This window comes from Anguilla rostrata, chromosome 14 (assembly GCF_018555375.3).
Source record: "Anguilla rostrata isolate EN2019 chromosome 14, ASM1855537v3, whole genome shotgun sequence".
NCBI lineage: Eukaryota > Metazoa > Chordata > Actinopteri > Anguilliformes > Anguillidae > Anguilla > Anguilla rostrata.
The window spans coordinates 17055919-17078416 of record NC_057946.1 but is presented as its reverse complement, the minus strand read 5'-3'; the positions used below and the strand labels follow the sequence as shown (position 1 = coordinate 17078416).

General features: G+C 41.3%; 1 protein-coding gene across 5 annotated transcripts in view; it reads right to left on the bottom strand.

The window, feature by feature from the left end:
• The window catches only part of garnl3 (GTPase activating Rap/RanGAP domain like 3), an 89107-nt gene that overhangs the window by 2872 nt on the left and 63737 nt on the right, over window positions 1-22498 (bottom strand). For 2 of the 5 annotated variants that reach the window (XM_064309506.1, XM_064309509.1), the window contains exons 16-29: window positions 21560-21682; window positions 21101-21175; window positions 20170-20284; window positions 19491-19517; window positions 18506-18607; window positions 14372-14488; window positions 10915-11090; window positions 10264-10422; window positions 9902-9968; window positions 9055-9162; window positions 8095-8213; window positions 7495-7630; window positions 3633-3692; window positions 433-651 (exon numbers count right to left, since the gene is read on the bottom strand). In XM_064309506.1, the coding sequence (XP_064165576.1) occupies window positions 433-651; window positions 3633-3692; window positions 7495-7630; window positions 8095-8213; window positions 9055-9162; window positions 9902-9968; window positions 10264-10422; window positions 10915-11090; window positions 14372-14488; window positions 18506-18607; window positions 19491-19517; window positions 20170-20284; window positions 21101-21175; window positions 21560-21682 (1603 nt within the window). The remainder of the gene's footprint in view (window positions 1-432; window positions 652-3632; window positions 3693-7494; window positions 7631-8094; window positions 8214-9054; window positions 9163-9901; window positions 9969-10263; window positions 10423-10914; window positions 11091-14371; window positions 14489-18505; window positions 18608-19490; window positions 19518-20169; window positions 20285-21100; window positions 21176-21559; window positions 21683-22498) is intronic. The other 3 variants (XM_064309508.1, XM_064309511.1, XM_064309510.1) reach the window with 3 other exon arrangements.

The following is a 22498-nucleotide window of genomic DNA, read 5'->3' as shown; positions in this document are numbered from 1 at the left end:
GAATTTTCTTAATCCAAATCTGTGGTCCAACTTCCATTGCATGTACCGCCTGCTTCTCATTGCTTTTACCATGGTGTTTTGGTGCATCAAGTAGCAATTGCAATGGAACAAGAATGTGTTTATAGTCGTGTTTGAGTTGTGCGCTCATTTTTAGTGGAAATCTTTCATTTGGAGGGGCTTTTGCTTCCGTATTGCACCGATATTACCGCAACCAAACATTCTATGCAGACGGAATGAGATCATCTTCCCCAAAAAGCTCGGCTCAATTTATATTTACGCCACAGCGTATGCAGTTTGCTCCGTATGAACCGAATCAAACACTGAAATGTTAGGAAAATGTGCATTCAAATCAAACAACAGGGGCCCTCAGAAGCAGAGCTACAGTCAGGGCTGGCAGCACAGGGGCCGCGCGATGCGTCTCCGGTCGTTTACCCAGGAGCTCCTTGCGCGTCCGGGTGGCGATCTCCTTGATCTCCATGCGCGAGAGGGAGAGGGAGTGGGTGACGGGGATGAGAGTGGATGGAGCCACCATGCTGGGGGCGGGTGTGGTCACCACCTTGTTGACGAGCGGTGACTTCAGGGGCCTCTCGATGCTGCGCCCCACCAGGTTGCTGAGGGGGATCTTGTAGATGTTCTTTGCCTGCACTTCACCTTCAAAGGAAGAGGGGCACAGGAGAAATCAACAGGGAAACAGGACTGCAACAGGCAGGGCCACAGATAGGGGATGGCAACTAGGGCACTTTGTCCCAGCCCCGGGCCAGAGAAAGAGGGTGTAACTCATTTGAATTTGTTACAAAATATATTGAGGGGTGGGGGATGGGGGGCTCTCCCAATATATTTTGTCCCAGACCTGAGAATTCATAGCTGGGGCCCTGGCAACAGGAAAATGTGGAAATTTTAATTGCATATATTACCTCCGGGCATTAAGAGAATGTGTGACTCTGGAGTGCCAAGCCTGATAATTAATACTGTAAATGAACAGTGACATCATTTAATTATTATAATTTAGACATGAAAGGTTTGAAGCTTTGAATAATTCTTCCTAAGAATTAATACAACATGTACTGATCAGGTTACTAACTGAATATAGATTTTTTTTTAAATGCTGCTACAGTTTTAAATGGCATTCTATGCATTCTTCCATTTCACTTCCTAATGACTGACTGAATATAAACCAAAATATGTCCTTGAGCATTACTCCTACTCTCAACCCACAAGAATGACTTTATAATAATGTATTTGTCATAAATTTTATAGAAATCTCTGAACATTTTGGTTCGGTTACTGACATTCCAAGGCATATTTTGTACAATCAAGTTGTAAGCAGGGTTTCATTTGAACATTACTTTTCCTCTGTATAATGGCCTACAAACTACCTGCTACCTTAGCCCTGCTTTGCAAACTGATTTTCTTCTGTCCCATCTTTATATCAAATACTGTTGAATTTCCCCACATTTTAGGATTCAGCAGTAGTGCTAAGACATGGCCTTTGTCTCATTTTGATAGTCCACTCGATACCCTGCCCTCGCTAACTTGCAGATATTGATAATTTATGCTTGGCGTGCAGACAGCTTACTCTTCTGCTTCAAAATTGAAGAGCTGGTGTGATGTATGCTAGTTAACGTTACCTCTGTACATTGTGTAAGAGTAACCTACCTGTAGTTGACAGGTATTAGCAAATACGATATTGTGCATTCAAAAAAAGAAAACCTGACAAAATATAAGTTTAAATGCCATGAAGATTGTAGGCCTGTATGTGTGGATTATAAAGAAACTGAAAGCTGTAGTTAAACAAAGCTAGCTAAGAGGATATCTAAGAGGATATAGCAGTCTGACTGTGAGATACTTGTAGCATCCATGAAGGGGCACTGAAAAGGGAGCAGTTGCCTGCTGATGAGCAGGTGACTTCTGACTTCCCAGCTCAGTTTGGACTGCTTCTCCTACTATTATGGTGTGGCTCCCAAATATGTCCTCTTCAAGGGCTCTACTGCTGTCTACAGAAAAGATCACTGGAGAATGCTGATTTGTTTCAACAGCATTTTGAGTGAAAAAAAACATCCCCTTTCACATTTTGATGTGCATGGCTGTTTCACAGTGTCTCATCCACCTTACTCTCTTGTAAACAATAGATTGCTATTTGATCCTTGACATGTGTATGGGGTAGGCTGTTAGAAGCACATTAGAATTGGAGGGCTCTTTTCAAGGAATTTGCTGGGTGTTTTTGGGAGTGCACATAATGATGTGACTGTGGAAGGAATGTTCGCATATATGCACACAGAGAAGGTAGAGCTACCAAAATGGTGAACAGGTTAGGCACACTCCACACCTCTTGGCTGTGGAGAAAAGCTAGAGGATGGTGTTTCAGTAGACATAAATGGTACTTTGCTCATATATAAACAAGAATATGCAAAAGGTGGTCGTGTCAGTTTTAAGTCTGTGATCACTAATCACTTTAATTCTCCCCTGCATACTTAATGAACATCTTCGTTGTGTGAACAGAGTCTATTTCAGTGCTCTCACAGTCCACAGAGCTTTGCAGAAAAGCCAGGAAACATGCTGGACAACATCCCCCCAGGGCTAGGATAGAGCATTCCTGTCAAATGATTTAAAAATTTTTTGCTGAAGGGTGTAGCCAAATGTAGCCACCAGGGGGCACTGTACATATTCCCCTGCTGCTCCTCTTGCTGAGATAGAAGGAATACTAATACAAACGTGAATAAATCAGTCCAAGTCTGCACTGCGCAAACCTCCATCCTAAATGTCAAAAAGGTGAACAAACAAAATGATGGAAAAACACTAGTCACATTATCAGTGTTTTTACACATCTGCAATATTACAAAGAGAAGGGAGGAATCCCCACATAACAATCAGAGAAATAAAATGTTAATAAGCCAAACAAAATGCACAAGCATGCAGTTATGTGGAATATATATGTATATATTCCAGAAACATTTCTGCACTAAGGGAGATTTAAAAATATATATATTTATAATTTCATATGTATATATGAATGGAAGAATATATACTGGATGAGTTATCACATTCAATTTTCAACTGCAAATATATAGTTTCATTTAAAGAATTAAATTTCCACTGCTTTATTTTGATATCATGTGATCAGTAACACTTCTGATTTTGAAATGAACAAATATAGTTGCATATTATGAATTTAGTTTAATTTTGCACCCAGTATCATATTCTCATATATTCACAATACAATTTTTTTTTAAAGTGAATGGACAAGACCCCCCCAGAGCACAAATGGCTGTTACAGGCAATTAGACAGAGAAAGGATGCCAGTTTGTCAGCGCCCCACCAGTGAGCTTGGGCTACCTTAATTTTGACCACTGGTTTGGACTGGGGGAGGGGGCTGTGACAAAAGTATCCATGGTAACGGTACGGTGTGTAACTCATGCTGTGCCACTTTTTTCCCCATCCCCGACATATCTTTGCCGAACACTTATCTGACAGCTTCTGTCATGCATCGAAAACCGCAGAATGACAAAGAGGGTGGGTGGCACGGAGTATTCGCTTAACATGCGGCTTTTCTAATGAACAGGATAACTCTCCCTAAAAGCGTGCATGTGAGTGCTTCAGCTGCAGAACACAAGAGTTGGAGGCTCCTTAAATACCTTCAGCTTCTTTTGACATGTACAGGGAAAGCTTGGTTCCATAGGGGATCCTAATAGAATCTGATATTTAAAAGAAAACACAACAGAAACAAATAGTATGTATAAGAAACATCAAATGCACAGTGTGGCATAAAGCACATTTTATCACATGAACGTCTTCACAGAGGATCTCTCTATAGTGATATTGATGACCATTGTAGATGGCCTTATCCATATTGTTGACTTTTGCTTCCTACGTATACCAGAGACTCTGAACACAGCCGGGCTTTTCCAGAATTGTCAGGGATACTTGCTGAGGGATACATCAGAGTTCCATTTTGGATTTGAGCCCATGGTCATCGCGTCCTTTAGCGCTATTACAACCCCATTCAAAACACTTCATTGTCTTTTTGCCTTCGATACCTTTCTCAGGGGGTCTGAAGTGTTACTAATAAAAACCTTTGTCCTGGGTGCCACTCTTAGGGCCACACGTTTCTCCTGACTGTGTGACGTGGGAAACGTTTAGCCTGTACTTCTGTTCTTGGCATCAGGGCGTCACTGCAGGCTCTCTAATTGCTGTCATCAGCGGTAAGCAGTCAAAGGCACGCTGCTAAATGTACGATTAAGGACCAACTGAAGATCCTGTTGGTGCAAGGGCACACATCTAATTGAGTTTAATTATTTGAGATGAAGCATCACAATGCCTTGATTGCTTAACAAGTGGCTTTAGAAAATCCTGCATTGGCATCTTGTTGTTGGAGGATAGAATTATAGTTTAAAAAAGAAGGAAAAAACCCACTGTTCTAGTTTGTTTACAGAATGTACTATGTGATACCCACTTGTTGCAATAAAACACATTGTTTCTTACTAGTTTATACTAGTTTAAGTTGTCCTACATTAGTTCCTCAAATGGATTTCATATCAACAGTCCTTGCTTTCGTCATGAATCCATGGTCCAACCATTATACCATGCTGCTACCTTTCATCACAGTTTATGATGTAAGATTTCACAGTATCAGGTACTGTGTAGCAACAGTCAAACCCAACATAAAACATTCCATAAATTACATTCTCTTAAATTCATCAGGTTTTGTAATATTGTCTAGGTGTGTGCAATTCAAACAGTGAATTAACAGCCAGAGAAAAGGAGCATGGCACATTCATCTAGCATTAACTGCATAACAGCACTGAGATACAGAGGTTCATCTGTGGGATGTGTTTTTCTGTAGAATTTGGTACACAATGCTTGTTGATATTAGTGAAATTTAATATTGTGAAATTACAATAACTATGCAATAATGATGCAGATTTCACTTGAAAAAATATTATTGCGATACGCAGATCCAGTAAAGAAACCTTTGTCTACTGAGCAGTCAGCAACGTGACATTCATGTGGACTGTTAAAGTGCATTAGCAATTCACAACATCAGTTCACATTGTAAATGGCTAAGGTCAGGGGACAACCTTCACTCCAATGTGAACTTGAAGAGAATCCCCTGTGAGTGAATCACTAGGCAGGGATATGGAGTAAGGAGGGGGGAGCGGGGGTTTTGGAGAGAGACTCCAACCCTATTCTGAATCTGTAAATGGTATATCCCTATCCTATTTGGTTGCAGCAACTGGGCTAATAACATTGATCGCCTATAACAATAATCTACAATAATACCATTACAAATTTGTTTTGGATATAATCCATTAGGCCTTCAGGGGTTAAACCTGATATCTGATGTCACGTGTAATGATACTGGTTTTTCTGGTATTCAACCTTACTTACTGTATATATAAACAGTATTGTTATCTACCTTTATTTACTGAGAGAGGCAACCATGACTAGGGTGATACAGGTAGAATTCCATCCATCAGTAGTCAGATGTAGGGGGAATTAGGTGAAATACAGGAAATAACTGATGTCATAACACCACTACTGGCAAGCACCATTACATTTTAAATTACTGATTGTTCTATAATTTTCACATTAAGTTTCACATGATTGATTTATTTTCCCCTCTCTACTGCAAATTGCAAATTAAGATGCAAGAGCAACGTCGGTCAGTAGGGAACACTGCCCCCTACTGACCCAAAGCTACTTCTGGTTAATGACAAATAAGACTGATAAGTCCTTCTCTCAAAGGGGTATACTGTTTGTGTAGTTTTGTGTTATGCTTAACCTGACACAAACATAAATGTGTTCATATAAAGTAAAATAATATTTAAAAATAAAAATGCACAGTGGGAGGTTTCCCAACCACTTTTGCAGTCAGTCAAAAATGTAACCAATGACCAAAATGGCTTATTTTGGGACCTGCATGTCAATGCATAAAAGGATATTTTGGAACATCACCATTTTAATGCTGAAATGAGACTTTACATTACAGTCATATCCAGAGCGACTTACAAAAGTGAAACCCCTCAACAAGTCTTAAGTCTTATCTTAAGCAGGTAGAGTGTGTTGCATGATGTGATGGAAGCCAATTTGCCTCTACTGTGGCACTGTTGTCTTCCTCTCTGGCGTAAACGCTTGGCTCTATACTTTATACTGTGGCATCAGCAGAAACCCACACCAAACCAAAGCCCATGCATTCTCCAGATGGCCTTGTTTGTTTTCCACAAAACTATCCCATCCTGCTCCCGGCTCCATCCCAATTCATCGAGTGAACCTGTCCCCAGCAAGCAGCTGTCTCCTAATGACTCAAGGAGAGTAAATTACAGGGCCGTATGTTTCTCATCCATCCTGATGCTGAGTGAGGGGTACTGCACCCCCCCCCCCCAGGAGAAAGAAAGGCAACTGTCTCTGGATCCCAGTGTCAATGGTGGGAATATTCAGGAGGTTTGCTGACAAAACGCAGAACCTGCAGTACTATCCCATGTGTCCAGGCAAACATGCTGGTCAGTATTGCTTCCTCTTCCTCTGTTTGCTCTCTGAGATATAAATTTCTACTTCTATGGATGAAAGTAGTAGTACTACACAATTGCATAAGTTCTTAAACAGTAGGTGAAAATGTACCAAGTAAGATAGAATATAAAAATAAATGACTGCGGGGAGCTATGAACATAGATGGATACAAATGGCAAGAACACTGAAAAAAGACATTGTGGAACTTTATTTTACATCTTTCTATTTCTAATGCTGCTTGCTTTAAGAAACACTAATAAAAAAATAAAAAAACAGTACTAATAAAACACCATAATAAAACAGAGGACATACTTAAACGTATAGAGGAAGGAAGCCAAATACGATTTTTAACAGGGGATACAGTCTACACCTATAATTATATCAGTAGGCTTATAGTTCCCGCCAATTATGAATCTTCATATTTTGCAATTGGCAGTTTGGGCATTGGGCAGAGGCTTTAAGCCAAAGTGACTTGAAGAACATTTTCAGCGAGCGATGTGACATTTCCCCTGCTTTAGAACAGTTTTCTCCATTATGGGGGAGGAGGGGCAACCCTTTCAAGGGTCTCTATATAGGAGTGAACTTGAGATCAAAAGCACAGAAATACCTGGTATTTGAGTGCTCGTGCAATTTGTTCAGTTTTATATTTGAAGCTGCAGTGTACCCCTGCATTCAAAGCAGCACAGTCTTCGAGCAGTAAGTATAGAAGTACTCTGCCATTGCACTAGTCTGAAGGGTATGGGATTTATTATGCATTATGCATTTCATGAACAACATTTGCATAACTAACTTATGATATGTTCGCGCAAATGGCTATTTACCAAAGATACTCAAGTTAAGCACTTCTTCATGTGTAAAGCAGCAGTCTCACATACAAGTGGAATCAAACATATCTTGATTTACAAGCCCAGCACCTTACCCGAACTACTGACCATTATACATGCCCTTTGAGTTTGTTTCTTGTCTGATTAATAAAGGTATGGGTCTTACCATCACCAAGGGGTGAGGGAAAGACTGGCATCTCATAACCGGTTGGCGTTTGGGGGGAGCTGTGGGAGCTGGTATCTCTGGAGCTACTGTTGGATGCAGCATTGACCGGTGCGGAGGACACAAAGTAGATATCAGACTGTAAGGGGAGAGAGCGAGTGTAAATAATATAAACATATTAAAGTCTGCATATCAAAAATGCATAACCACATATGCCTCAAACAGCACTAATGCAGTACGGGGATACACTTTTGTACTCTATCTGTGTACTATAGCACTAAGATGCATGCTTTTGCTGTATCCGGGTGTGTACCAACACCCGGTTGTACTGTACTGCTCTGTACCATAGTATTAAGACATGTTTTTGTTATATATCTATGTACTACAGTACTAAGCCACATATTTGTACTGCATCTCTGTGGATGACATTACTAAGATGCATGCCTGTGTTGTTACTGTGTGTACTATGGTATTAAGATGAATGATAGTACTATATACAGTATATGTGTACTATAGTACTAAGACATACTCTTGTGCTGTAGCTGTGTGCACTGCAGCATTAGGAGACATGCATGCGCCAGTATGCACTGCAGGGTCACCCACCCTGGACGCAGTCAGCTGCAGCTCTGGCACCACTGCAGTGTACACCAGGTTCCCGTTGACCACCAGCCGGATCTCTATGGAGTCTGTGGTGAAGGCCAGGATGTAGGGAAAGGCGCACACTGGGAAATATAAACAGTGTTCAGAGCTATATATGTGGACTGTATGATTCAAGCATCAAACAGGATAAAACATGTAGCACCTTGTAAATTCCATAGCCACTTTCATCCAAAGACTTGCAACATTTTATCAACAAGGGAACATCGAGGTATGAAATCTTAGAGATAAGAATCTGAGTTCCATAATAAAAAAAATAAGACTGGAGTAATACAGCAACTATTCCAAAATGTTACAAAAATTAATATTGGGACACTTTGCCCTTCATTTAAAAATGTTATGAACATTTCAGAGTTCTGAATGAGACATTTGTATCTTTGAGGTTTTGCTGCAATCTGCTGTTATATTAGAAAATTTGTTTTCATGAAGTTGCTCTGTAAGAGTTTTGCTCAGTGATAGTATGAACAATATTTAATTTAAAAAGGCACGATAGTTGAATACATATAAACATCACAAATACAGTGCCATTGGTTGTTTTAAAAAAATTAACCATGATTTTAATATTTGAATTTGACCTCCTTTGGGTTTCAGCATGTTTAGGAACAACCCATGGTAACCTTTTATCTGCATCAACTGCCAATGATATACAGCTGCTAAATTCATTATTTGTGCCTCAAATTGTGCCACTTTTTCCCCACTTGTTTTGTTGCATAAAATGGATTCTTTAGATCAAGATGGCCAGTCGGTAACATATTTTAAAACAGTTAAAACAGAGGGGGGAGGATCATTAGGGCAAAAACTGAAGATCTGGTTATTTCCTGCTGCGCAAATGTCCAGTAACCCACACCCTGTTTGTTACCATAGCAACCAGGGACTGGGACGGGTTACATTACCATGGTTACATACCGATGGCATTGGGCATCTGGTTCCAGCTGAAGTGAAAGTCTGAAGTGCTTGACTGGATCATAGGTGTGGCTCCATTGAATGGGCAGACCTTCTTATAGTAGCAGATATCTGTTTTGTGATTGGGCAAAATAGTTAAGTATGCACTTAATGCAGAGCAATGTATCTGCATTTGCCCATTTGAAAAAGATGGATACAAAGAGCTGAATAATAATTCACGGAATTACAATACATTCACTTAGTCATATTTAATAAAAATATAATTATTTTCTAAATATAAATCTCAGCCTAATGTATTTAATAACCATTTTTGACAAAACATGTTGCTCTGGGATGAATATATATATATATATATAAAACAACCAAATTAAAACAACCACAATTAAATTCTTGCCAATGTATTTTCATTCTAAGACAGTCATGACATTTGTTGTCAATACCTGGATACAGTATTCCATACAGACCCTGCAGACTGACTGTGTTATTAATAATGACATTGGCATTGTGATGTAAAACAGTCCCTGGTCTTTCTCTGATAGCCCCCAACCGGTAGAGGAGATAACACAGACAACATACAGCCGGCTCAAACGTGGGCCAAGGCCTTCTACTTATCAGAAAATTAGCCTATTCTCTCATCTGTCCATGATGAAGGACTGTTTCAGGACACTGAGCATCACATAACAGCTTTCATACACCCACCAGCTGATTCTAAAAGGTCTATTTTCAATTGTTGCTTCACACCTTCTGCAGTGTCAATCCTTACGTGATAGCTATAGAAAATCTGGTGGGTCGAACCCAGTAATTTTGGTTAAAGGAAAAAAAAAAAAATTGGTGAGAGCTAGATACTCACAGTTGTAACACAACAAAAGACCTGCCTCTCCATCTTCGTACACATCAATGGCTGCCACAAAATTAACCTGGATAGGACACAACAACATAACAAAAACATTAACGGTCTGTCATCTGTAAAAGTAGAGGGCTCACAAGCAGAAGTGAAATTGTGAACAAGTAGTCAATCGCAACTTCGCATACAAGCAATGTAGTTAAGCAGGGGTCACTTTGATGATGTAGCAATGGTAATGTTATTGCACCACTGTGCAATTCTTCCATCACAATGGGCTGCCTTCTTGAGGGCTCGTTCGTACACTGTGTCCCCTGGTTGTCACGGTGAGCTTTGTATGGGCTCAGCGACGGTGCTGGACTAGCACTCACCCTATTGGCGTCCACATGGTGCAGCCGGTAAGCCTCTCCGGTGCTCTCATTGATGAGGTCAAACTGGTGTTTGTAGGCCACACAGATCATGTTGTCATTCTCTCCCGTGGGACCGTCCACCAGTGCCATGACAACAGGGGGGTCACATAAACAGATCTCCTGCATGACAGGCAATGGGAGTGATCACAGGAGGAATGTGCTCAGGCTTATACATGCACTAATAAAGAGAAAAGGGATCCTTACCCTCCTGTATTTAGTTTCACAGCAACTGCATTAGTGTTTCCACTGACAATGATTGTCAATACAATCATTCAGCTGCACAATCATTCTGCCTCAAAGACAGATTCTGATCTTCCACTGCTGATAGATTTACCTAGATGGTCTCATTCTCACTTGATTGCTGTTTTCAATAATCAAGCAAACGTAATCACCCTTAAAGTTCGAGTGCTTAGCCCTACGCAGCAGTGTACTCCTGTCTGCCTGTTTTAGGGGTGGGGGGGTGAAATGCAGTCAGAGCATTCAGGATTAGGAGAGGGCTGAAATGTAATTAGAGTAACCTGTGGGTGTGGGGCATGAGGGGATCTTACAGTGGGGGGTGGGTTTGATGTTGGGAGGGTCTTAAAGGGAGGCTAAGCCCGCACTTGTGCTTACCCTTATGTACTGGAACTCTTCCACGGGTGATTCGGGGGGCCCGGTCACCATGGAGACAGCGCTCAGGCAGTCCAGCCGTGGCTGCTTCCTGGTGATGAGGAGAAGCTTGTTGCGAATGGCCGCCACAATGCGCAGCTCTACACCATGGTGGGTGTTGATGGAATACAAATGGCAGCCTGCAGAGAGAGACAGACAGAGTGTTCAGTGTGTGTGGCCCTTTGCTGTGAATTAGAATTTTCCTCGCATCTTTTACACGGCTACATTTCTCAGCCCATTTCCACATTCATGGGTGTTCAATGTACTGTCCGACGCTTTAGCCACAGAACCAAGGTTTTTCCGGTCTTGTGCTCACAAAAAAATGACAAGAATAATTTGTATGAGAAAAAAAAAACTCCAGGAGAAAACTGCAAGTAAGAATTAGAGGATGTTTACAAGCTTTTGTAGACATGAACGATCGCCCCCTCCCTCGCTGCTTCTTTGAGCTCATTCATCCTCTTTTTTTATAGCCTCTCCTCCCGAAATCGCCTGCTGTGCTTGGCCTTTCAATCTCAGGCAGGGCAGTATTCTGAGTTGGGATTTATTCCCCTGCTTTCATGTGAGGTTTAACCCCCTCGCTCCTCTCCCCCATGCTGCCTGCGTCAGATATCCCCGCGGTGTTATCACACGGCCAGCTCGCCCCACTCCAGCCCTATGGCCCACTCTTCATTATCTATGCTGACATCTGTGAACCCGCTGGTGCTGCGTCTCCCACAAAGGCTCAGCTGGGAGGTGAGGGAGGGAGAGTGAGAGGGAGAGGGAGAGAGTGACAGTGAAGGTGAGAGAGAGAGAGAGAGAGAGAGAGAGAGTGACCGAGAAACCCTTTTCACATGTGCAGGCATACCCCAAAATGTTGTAGAACTTAAAATTTAACAGTTTAGGCGTCACGTGTGAATGGCAGGCAGGGTCAGCATTCCTCAAAGATTGCTCTGGCAGTCTGCTGACTCAAGATGTTCTGTTTTGATGTTTGTTGAGCAATGCCATAACAGTAATTCATAAAACATGCTAAACATGTTTCCCCAAGATTTCCATCCAGCTATGTTGTCTCTTACTACTGTAAAAACTTTTGAAAGTAAACAGAGCACACAAACCAAACAAATATACCTTACTAACTTTCCTATAGGTGTACGTGTACATTAAAACGTGGCAGAATGTTAACTGTTACTCTTCATTAATGAGCTACTTGTCAAATCCAAAATGAACAAAATCATACCCTGTCGGAACTGCACATGTCTCGACTGTGCTCTTGACCTGCTTCCATCCCATTGTTAGCTCTTTTTGAGAAGCTGACAGCTGCTTGTTCAGGCAACAATTACTGGCTCTGTCATGTGCGATTGCTATAAACCCATTAAAATAATGGACAGTCGTTGGTTGTAAGAGAAGCCACTAACATTGCCAGAAAAGAGACAGGGACAGGGACAGAGACAGGAGGGGCTGAATGTCTATGCAAAACAGCTTAACAGGACAGGAACAGGATGGAATAGAGGTGCTTCTGGACAGAGCCAGATGGGTCTCTACAACATGAGAGGACAGCCAGAGCCAGACTGGTCACTGTGACAGGAGAGGTCAGCCAGAGCCAGACTGGTCACTGTGACAGGAGAGGTCAGCCAGAGCCAGACTGGTCACTGCGACAGGAGAGGCCAGCCAGAGCCAGACTGGTCACTGCGGCAGGAGAGGTCAGCCAGAGCCAGACTGGTCACTGCGGCAGGAGAGGTCAGCCAGATCCAGTCTGGGCTGTACTGATGAGGACAGGGTAGGGAACGAGGAGGCCCATCTTTGCTGCTGTGAAACTCAAACAGATCAATGCTCCTCTCTGCTTCAATGAGCCGGCAGGCTGTCTGGAGCCATGCCAGTTTGGGTGCCCTGAGGACTGCCCAGGGAGGGTGAAGGGGGGGATACTGCCATGAAATCAATCTCTCCGTTTAAGCAGGTAGGGTGCCGCTGTAGTCTCCTGTCAAGAGACCACGGACGAGGGCTTCCCAATTTAAACCAAAATGCAGGAACAGATGGAGCTTATCTGTACCAGATAACTGGAAAATGAAAAATACATGAATGCAGAATTAACAAGAGGTGAAAGGCACTGCTGAATTGCCTAAACAAAGACTCGGGGCCATATTTACTAAGGATTTGTGGGGCGCTAATAGACGCTAATGAGACGAAGAGGCGTTTGTTCATATTTATTGTTTGTCCAAGTTGCCGCACTGGAGGTTTTCAGTGGAAAGATGAGAGAAAAGTAACATCCCTAAAATGGTGATGGAGATGGTTGGCTTAGGTATGAAATCAGACATTGTGAAATATTAAAGCTGTGCTCTGAAGTTTTCACTAATGAGACATGTTAACATTATCACTGCACATTTAAAGTTTGCGGGGTCTATCCATAAAACCAAACTTCACCAGAGATATAGTGGTACAAGGAGGTGCATGCCTGCACCAGAAATGTGGTGGAACGCTTTGGGCGTCATTAACAGCTGTTTCTGTTGTATGGGCTGTACCGGTGGAGGCGTCTTGCACTGCCCCTGCCCACAGAAAGAGGCGCAGGTGTCTGTGGTCTGCTGTATGCCCCACAATACTGCGGTGCGCAACGGAATGGCAGTGGAACTGTTTGGAGTGGAGGGAGAGGAGGAGAACGGGGCTCCTGAACCCATGTGCATGGGGGATTGGAGACAGAAGCTCTGATTTGCAATTTTTTCTCATGCACATTGTTTGCGTTTTTCACCTTAGTTTTTCCTCTGCTAATATAAGTCCAATTTAATGGAAGTAGAAATAATTGTCTGTGGGCAGTAGTTTCCATAAATGAGCCCTTCTGCTTCTGCTGCTATGCTGCAGCTAATAATGTATTTCAGGGTCCAATTCCGCTATTAGCTTCAACACAGCTGGAGAAGCAGAAGGGCCAGTTTGAGGAAGCTACTACCCATAGACAGCTATGACAGAATTATGCAATTTTGGTGAACCATCCTTTTAGTTAATTATCTTTTTATATGCCATCTTTTCTTTGGTGAATCACCTGATGTCTTGTCAATGTTTTTTAAAGTGAATTATAGATCTTTTCACTTTGCTGACAGTATTTATTTTAGCTGTAATTTCCTCCCATACAGTTTTTCTTCTCGCTGGAACAACTCCTGTCATACATTGTATTTCATTGAACTTGCTGCAGCTGTGCTCAGATACATTACCAGTCTTAATAAATACCCTGCTAATTTTAAAATATGCGCCAACGCAACTTGCGGCATGCTTAGGAAATACAGCCCTTGGGGTACAATATCACCAAATATTTCCTGCTTACCCTTTTTAAGGTTTTGTGCTTCATTGTGCCATTGAATATGGTGTCTATTTGTGACACAAGTCACTACCATACAGTCCAGACACACTCAAAACAAATGCGGTAAAAAGGTAAATGCATACAACAAAACACCCTCCTTGCCTTTTGTTTTTTCGAGTTTGTTTTCTCTGCTGTCGTACTTGCTGCGGATTAGCTGCTTCTCCTCTAAGCCTCTCTTGAGCGTGCTCAGTCTGTAGACATAGAGACGGGCATCTTTGCCTGTCAGGGTGGAAAAGAAGGATGCAAGAGAAGAAATCATTACCACAGGCCAATGCTATAAGAGCAGCCACAATTTTCACAGCTATATTTTTATTGGTAGAAAGTTGGCTGTAATTATATTTTATTACTATTGGTCACAAAATAAAGGATATAATTATTTTTGCCTGAGAGAAGGAGTGAGAGCATTCAACAATGATGCTCATATTAGCAATGAATTGACTCTGTGTTAATGTATGGCACATATGACATCCAAAATACAAAGAACACAATTTTAATTTAGGCGGATTATTCTTTATAGAATATTTTGATTACCTTCAAAGCAAGACAATCATTTTTACTATGTGTATGTTGAAAAATAGGTTTGGACCTATGTTCTGCCAATTTACATTATATTCTACCATGTACGCAAAACATTACATAAGTGAGGGTGGCAATATTAGCGTCACAGTATGTCCTTTTCTACAGGGTTTCTGAGCTGTAAAGTGTGCCTGTTATGCCTGAATGTATGCTCAGACCCCAGAGAGAGGGATTGTGCTGCTTGTAGCCGTGTAACAGAGGTGGAGAAGCAGATTCCTGCAGACTGGGCGTCGGCAGGCAGTCTGCCAGCACTAATGAATGCAGTTCACCAGGCCAGGCAGAGCAGCGAGGGAGGCGCACTCTCTCCCCCTCCCCCCACGCTCCTCTCTTCTCTCCCTCGCTCTCTGCTGTCTACCCCTCCTATCTCTGTGTGCGGCCAGCACGGTGCTGACCGCATTCGCTCCACAGGAAGTGCATTTCCATAGGTCACTCCAGTCTTGCGGGGCTTTGGCTACTTCCAGGATACTGGGGAAAAATAGATGCTCTCGCTGGAGTTACTGATTTGCTGGGGAGAAGTAAACACCTTGAAATTAACTTCATTGTGGGAGCGCTTTGTTTCTTTATTTGACCGTTATTCTGGCTTGTGAATAGAAAAGCATACAGTACCAACAAGGAAGAACAACAGAGTAAACCCAGACGACCCTAAGCCCTGACAAAGCCTCCAATATTATGTGTAATTCTCATATGTGCACCCCTGCGTGTGTGTGTGTATATGCATGTGAGTGTGTGTGTGTGTGTGTGTGTGTGTACTGCAGCATGGAGGAATAATTTGGTGTGTTAGGTAGTGAAAGCTGCTTTGATGACTATAACAGCATTTTATAGATTGGCCTGACAGGGTTTTAAAATCGAGACATCTCCACTGTAAGTAATTATCTGCTCCGCCAATCTCACCGAGTGTAGTGAGGGGCCAATTACCACTGGCCTATCTCCATAATATTTACCTTTCAGAGCACTAAGAGACTGCTGGTGGACTGACCCTTCTGTGCAGACTAGGGGATCTACTGGTCAAATGATCTCTTTTAAAAGGATACTCCATATGTGTGAGAATATGGCAATTATCACACCGTGTACACCATTACATCAGGAATAGTAACATGGAAGCTAGCAGAAAAGAAATTCAGGATTTCAAATAGGATTGGACAAAACATTTTATAAATTGAAAATGGGAATGTACACAGTACAGGCCAAATGTATTAGGCCACTAAAAAAAAACTTTAGGTAGAGAAAAATTCAGTTAATAAATGCACATTTATTGAATAATAAACCAAAGCATAAACGTTCCCCCATTTTTTAAATTCCCTGTGAGGAATTGTACAGAAGGTTAAGATTTCCAGGTGCAGTGTTCAGTACAAACTCAGAAGGGTCCAGCTGATGGGCAGTAATGTTAACAGGAGAAGGCTAGGAATTAGATCAGAGGCAGAAGACAAATATCTTGTCTAGCAAAAGAACCCGTCATAAAACTGCACCACAACTACTGGAAGAACTCAATGCGAATAGAGAGAAACCAGTTTCCCTGACTACAGTGAAACAGCGTCCACGATCTGCTGGTCTAAAAGGATGTGGATCTTCCCTGGTTTCATTTTGTTTAATAGAACTTCAAAATACTGTTGTCATTATTTGTTAGTTATTAGTTTAAGCTATTTAGATACAGATTTAATGGGAAATTAAAACAGACTCATAATAAACATTTAGACAATGTTCTAATTCTGATGGAAGAAAATTTGAACAAATAAAAATGAATTTCTCTTATTTATGAGATTTGTTCTGACTCAATTTTTGAAAAAAAAAGTGACAGCCCAACTCTGCGCCTCCCACAAAAGAATGTCTTGTGAGAAGCATCTGATTAGTATATCACTATCCTCGTCTATCACTACAGCAATAGACTACCGAAATTGGCAATACGCCCTGTGCAATGTGCATGGCTCTTAAAGGGAAAGAAAAGAGGTCATTTGATTGCCTATTAATAAATTCAGCTGCACCACGCCCACTGATAATATATTCAGTATGACCCAGTCTTGTTTCCAGGTGCGCCATGCGTCTTGCACAGTGTGCTCCTTGCCTCTGGTCCAGAGAATACAAACATTCACTAGCCACGCCCAGTGTGCCCATGTGCCACGTCACTGACTTATTTGTCAGGTGTGTGAAATTGCTTTCAGGGGCTTTTTGCCTTCAGTCTTGAATTCAGCAAGTCAAAGGCATGATCAGTTGAATTGAGGTCAGGTGATTGACTTGGCCATTCAAGAACATTCCAGTTTTTGGCCCTGAAAAACTCCTTGTTTTCTTTGGTTTAGGGTCATTGTCCTGATGCAAGGTGAAGTGCCACCCAATACGTTTTGAGGCAACTGGTTGGATCTGAGTAGACAAGATGTTTCTGTACACATCAGACTTCATCCTGTTGCTACTGTCAGCATTAACATAATCAATAAAGACAAGTGAGCCAGTTCCAGTGGCAACTATACATGCCCAAGCCATAACTCTACCTTCACCATGTTTCACAGAAGAGGCAGTATGCTTTGTATCAGTTCCTTTCTTTCTCCTCACTTTCCTTCACTTTAATCATCAGATTAATACTTGGCTCATCTGTCCATAATACTCCAGAACTGTACAGATTTCTTTGTAATTTTTAGAGAACTATAACCTGGCCATTCTGTTCTTGCGGCAAACAGTTGTTTGCAGTAAACCCTCTGAGGTTAACATGGTGTAGTCTTCTCTTTATGGTAGTCTTTGACACATGTTGTTAATCTGTTTTGATAGATGAAAAGTGGTATTTCCTCACAAATGAACGTATTCTTCGGCCATCCACTACAGTGGTCTTCCATCGTCTACCAGGTCATTTGCTACTGCTGAGTTCACCAGCGTGTTCTTGCTTATTAACAATGAACTAATCAGTTGTTTTGGCTGTGTCACAGATCTATTTATTCTCATTTTTCAGCGTTATGATGACCTGATTTCCTGCCATTGACACTTCTTTGGTCCTCATGTTGAGCGACAACAGTACAAAACCAAATGCAACGTCCACACCTAGAATCACCTCTAGACCTTTTTTGTCTTTCTTTTGCATAAACTAATGACACAACAACACACAACTGGCCAAGAAACAGTTCAGCAGCCAACTGTTAAATTACTTCTGGTCCCTTAAAGTGGGGAAGACTATGAATAAAAAGGGTTGTAATTCCTACAAGGATCTCCCAACATTGATGTAAATATGCTCAAAGTTGACAGTCTGCCCTTAACCTCACATTCATTGTTGCTTGTCAAACCTCATGTTCTGGAGTACAGAGCCAAAGCAACAAAAATCGTCACCTTCCAAATATATTTATGGACTGCACTGTGTACTCAGAGACTGTGCTTCAGACTAGGTCACAATAATATATTTATTTACCTTGTAGAAAGGTAGCTTACATAAAAAAAGGAGTATAACTAGAAATGACAATGTGCAATATGAATGTATGATAAAGTTTGACAATAAAAAGCCTACTCATGTTGCCAAAGCATATGCTGACAATAGTTGGCGTAAATGACAGCTGTGTTAGTCACCCTGGACATACTGTAGGCGTTTTACCCAACAATGGTTATTCATCATGCAGTTTTGTATGGGTGAGGAAATTGGTCTACACTTAGAGGCAATTCAAATGCAGATAAAGTGTGTGTTTGGCTCACCTTTGTCAGCCCTAGTAATTAGGAGATCCTGAGGTTCGAGAACATGCATCTGTTTGACCACCATGGTTTTATCAAACACTTGCACAGGCACCGTCTGTGTATCTGTAAGAAAAAGAATATAAATCATCAGACAGAACCAATCCTTGAATGTGCCAAGCTGTACAATCATACAGGATGATGTCATGTCTTTCAATGTAAACATACTGTATCTAAGGCTGCATATAGCCTACTGGAACTGTCATTTTATAAGATAGTAGATGGAAGTTTGTTGGCAGAAGTGGTCATTTTTGTCTTCAAGTTTCATGTCATGTCAGTTTTGTTCCTCTTAAAAATGGCTTACTTTTTATTTTAATTTAGGTCTTGGGCCTTTGTTTACAAACAGCGGAGCAAAAAACTATAGGATTACTTGATCTCTGGCTCCAAGCATCATGCTAAAAAGTATATTGCGTTAATTTATCATGGAAAATGTTATATTCTTCCAAGAAATGAGTAATCAAACAGAAAAGTTCTTCAGAAGAACAGAGGATCCAGGTTATAAAAGAATCTATTACACAGCATCAGAAGTGTGGGTGCAAATTGAAGGAACAAATTCGGCTTTAAAACTGGGATCAGTAACACCACACATGCTGGTTACTGATGTGAACAGATGAATCCTGTACTACTTCATTGTTAGTGAGTTTCTCACATCCACTAGCACTGGTAGTGCTTTAAAGCGAGCATTTGAGTCCTTCATAAAAATGAGTTTGGAAATAATAATAATTGGAAATGTGACAGGAATGTAGTTATGAAAGAGACCATGCATGCACTGCTTCTTGTGGAATTGGGAGAATCATAGAATAAGCTGTGTACCAACCATGACTACTGTAAGTGGGAACAGTCTTGGTTTTTCATCTGTCCAGTGGTCAAGGGTTGTGTAATTAAACATTATGCACTTAATAATATTCTCTTAAATTTAATATCATTCTATATAATAGAATATACTCACCAGTGTTTAAATTAGCTGGGTCTGGAGCTGAAATAAAGCAAATAAATCTGTTAATCAGTGTTGAACAAGTGCATTTGGTAATTCTGGGAGGAAATGACTCCTTTTCTATGGTGAACTCTCAGATCTGATATTTGACACCCATAAAATGTAACTTTGTAGTAATGCCCATTGATATACTTTTGAGAGAGAAAGAGAGAGAGAGAAAGAAAAAACAATCATCACAATCCATCAAATTGGCTAGTACATACAGTCGGACTATACGTACTGTATAGAACATGAAAAATGAACAACATTTTAAAAAGTATTTTTAGATGGTTTTATTAATTCTTAATTAATGTACAGAATTAAGTCATAGTACACAACATGATTTAAGTTGTAGAACGAGTCTTTGATTACAATGACCAAGATATAGTTTTTACCATTTATAGTTGTCAAACTGTAGGTCTTGAAAGTACAGGTGGGTAGGCCAAAAATGGACGGAAAATGGAAACTGTCCCTAATTTTCTTATTGATGGTTTGTGTTTTTTTTTCTCAAAAGTACATCAAGGGTCATTACTCCAAAGTTAGATTATGGCTGACAAATATCAGAAAGGTTTGAGAGTTCAAGATTGAAAAGGGACCATTAAATAAATTATGTAGTAATAATGGATATCAGGATTAAAAACCACTCTCCAATTACCATCCAGCAGCATAACTCCAGCAGCATCTGTGGTGACTAACAAGGACTGACCCCAGGAGTCACTGCACACAATCTCGTATGGAAAACTATTGCAGAAAATCTGGGACTCCCAGGGCTGTAAGGAAAACACAGGCCAGGGAAAATAGGGAACAGAGAGAGAAAGACAACGATACAGACAGAGAGAATGAAATAAGAAGTGAGACAGTAAGAACACCGGCCTGGTTTCTGTCATGGACATTGCATTAGACAGTTCTAAGCTGAGGGTCTGGGTCTGGTTTGGCCTTCCCTCAACGAGAATCAACACTGAAAAGGGGTGTAGTCTCTTCAACCAATCAACCTTCATTCACTGGGGTTCGACAGCAAACCAACAGGAAAGCAGCAAGGCCATTATGTTAACTGTGCCCTTTGAGGTCAGGTGCTGCCCAGGGTACTATATGCTGCAGCCCCTGTGAATGGTATACTAAACTGGTTTCCAGGTTCCCAGCAAAATCAATGCTATATTTCTTTTGGTTTATACAACTACTGAATCACAGTGGAACAAGATATGAGCACACCAGCAACAGGGGTCAATCAGAATTTGGAAATGTCTGTACTTATGAGTATGACCTTAAAATGTACCACTTTTAAGAATGCTGAATCCTTTATTTAATGGAATTGTTATAAACATTACTGTAGCCTGTTTTTAAAATGGACAAATCGAATTTCATAGCTTTGCATCTTAGTTTGAGTGGAATCTCATTAGAGTGTTAATGTATTTTCATTTCAAACAACAGGCTACATCTTGTTTCCAGTGACTCACAGCGCTTCCAAATTGTTTAATGTTAAATGGCAACTCTGTTAATGTACATCTATAAAACATCAGTGCAACTGACGTCTAGTCAGCCAACAGTTGACGAGACATCAGCTTTCAATATAAGTGAGAATTACTCACCTCCTTTCTACACAACCCTGTGGTGACCAGGCTAGTAGGGGCGTCACCTCGCACTATCGTCTTCAGTTTCAGTGCCTGGGCAGTGAGGGAAAGAGTGTTGCAGTCATGTCACTATTTCCTGTTCTGTAATATCTCAGCATGGGGCCATAATAATGTCTATTATTACGCTATGTTCCAAAGAGGGTGGTGAAAACAATGCCATTGACACCAGACATCTATTTCAACACACAGAAGGAGACAGTGGGGACTTGAACAAGGGTCAGTTTTGGAGTTTGGTGTACTACCTCGAGTATTCAAAAAATAATGGGGCTCATACACTTGCATTCATTTACCCTTTCATTTGATTTATTTATTTCATTTTATTCATTTTTGCACATATTTTTTTGACTTTCAGACCTCCAGCATCTGGACCACCTGTCTCCTGCCCATGAACCTGAGGGGTGTGAGATCATACCTTACCTGCCCTATCCTGACAAATTCAGCCTGCCGCGCCTCCTCCTTCTTCCGTGCGGATTTGGGTGACTCAGGTAGGACGTCACTGAATGAGCGTCGATTCAGCATGTTCTGAGGAGAGAAGGGAACCTAAAGATGGAATCAGCAGAGAAATGGGCCTCAGCACAGCCCCAGAAGCAGGGAAGAAGAAAAAACAGCAAAGAAAAGAGAGAGAGAGAAACAGTACAGAAGAGAATAAGACCGCATTCAGACAGCGGAGAGGAGAATGAGACAGCATTCAGACAGCAGAGAGGAGAATGAGACAGCATTCAGACAGCAGAGAAGAGAATGAGACAACATTCAGACAGCAGAGAGATGAGAATGAGACAGCATTCAGACAGCAGAGATGAGAATGAGACAGCATTCAGACAGCAGAGATGAGAATGAGACAACATTCAGACAGCAGAGATGTGAATGAGCATTCAGACAGTACTGAAATGAGAATGAGGCATTATTCAGACAACTGTGAGATGGCACAGAGACTGTAGACAGAGTAGAATGAGTAGTGAGATGGCAATATATGGAAGATGACAGTGCAACAGAAAGACAACACTAAATTGCAGAGATATAACAGAGAAAGTAGATAGACAACAGCATTGTAAGTGCATAGTACATGGCAAAAGTACAGAGAGAAGCAGCCTGCTGTCCTATTGCCAATATTGTTTTAAAAGCATCAAGGAGAGTAGCGGGTAATGCAGGTTGCCAATATTAAACACGCATTAGGTACTCGATCTGGGTTTGGAAAATGAATGACCAGGATTTCCCCCCCTTATTTAGCAATAAATTAAATGTTAGGTTGTAGGCATGCAGCTGAATTGAGTTTTCTATTTGGCGGTGCCAAGTGGTGTGGGATCGTGTGCTGATGCATCGTGGGTCCAGCAGGTTAGAGGAAGGCATGATTCCTGC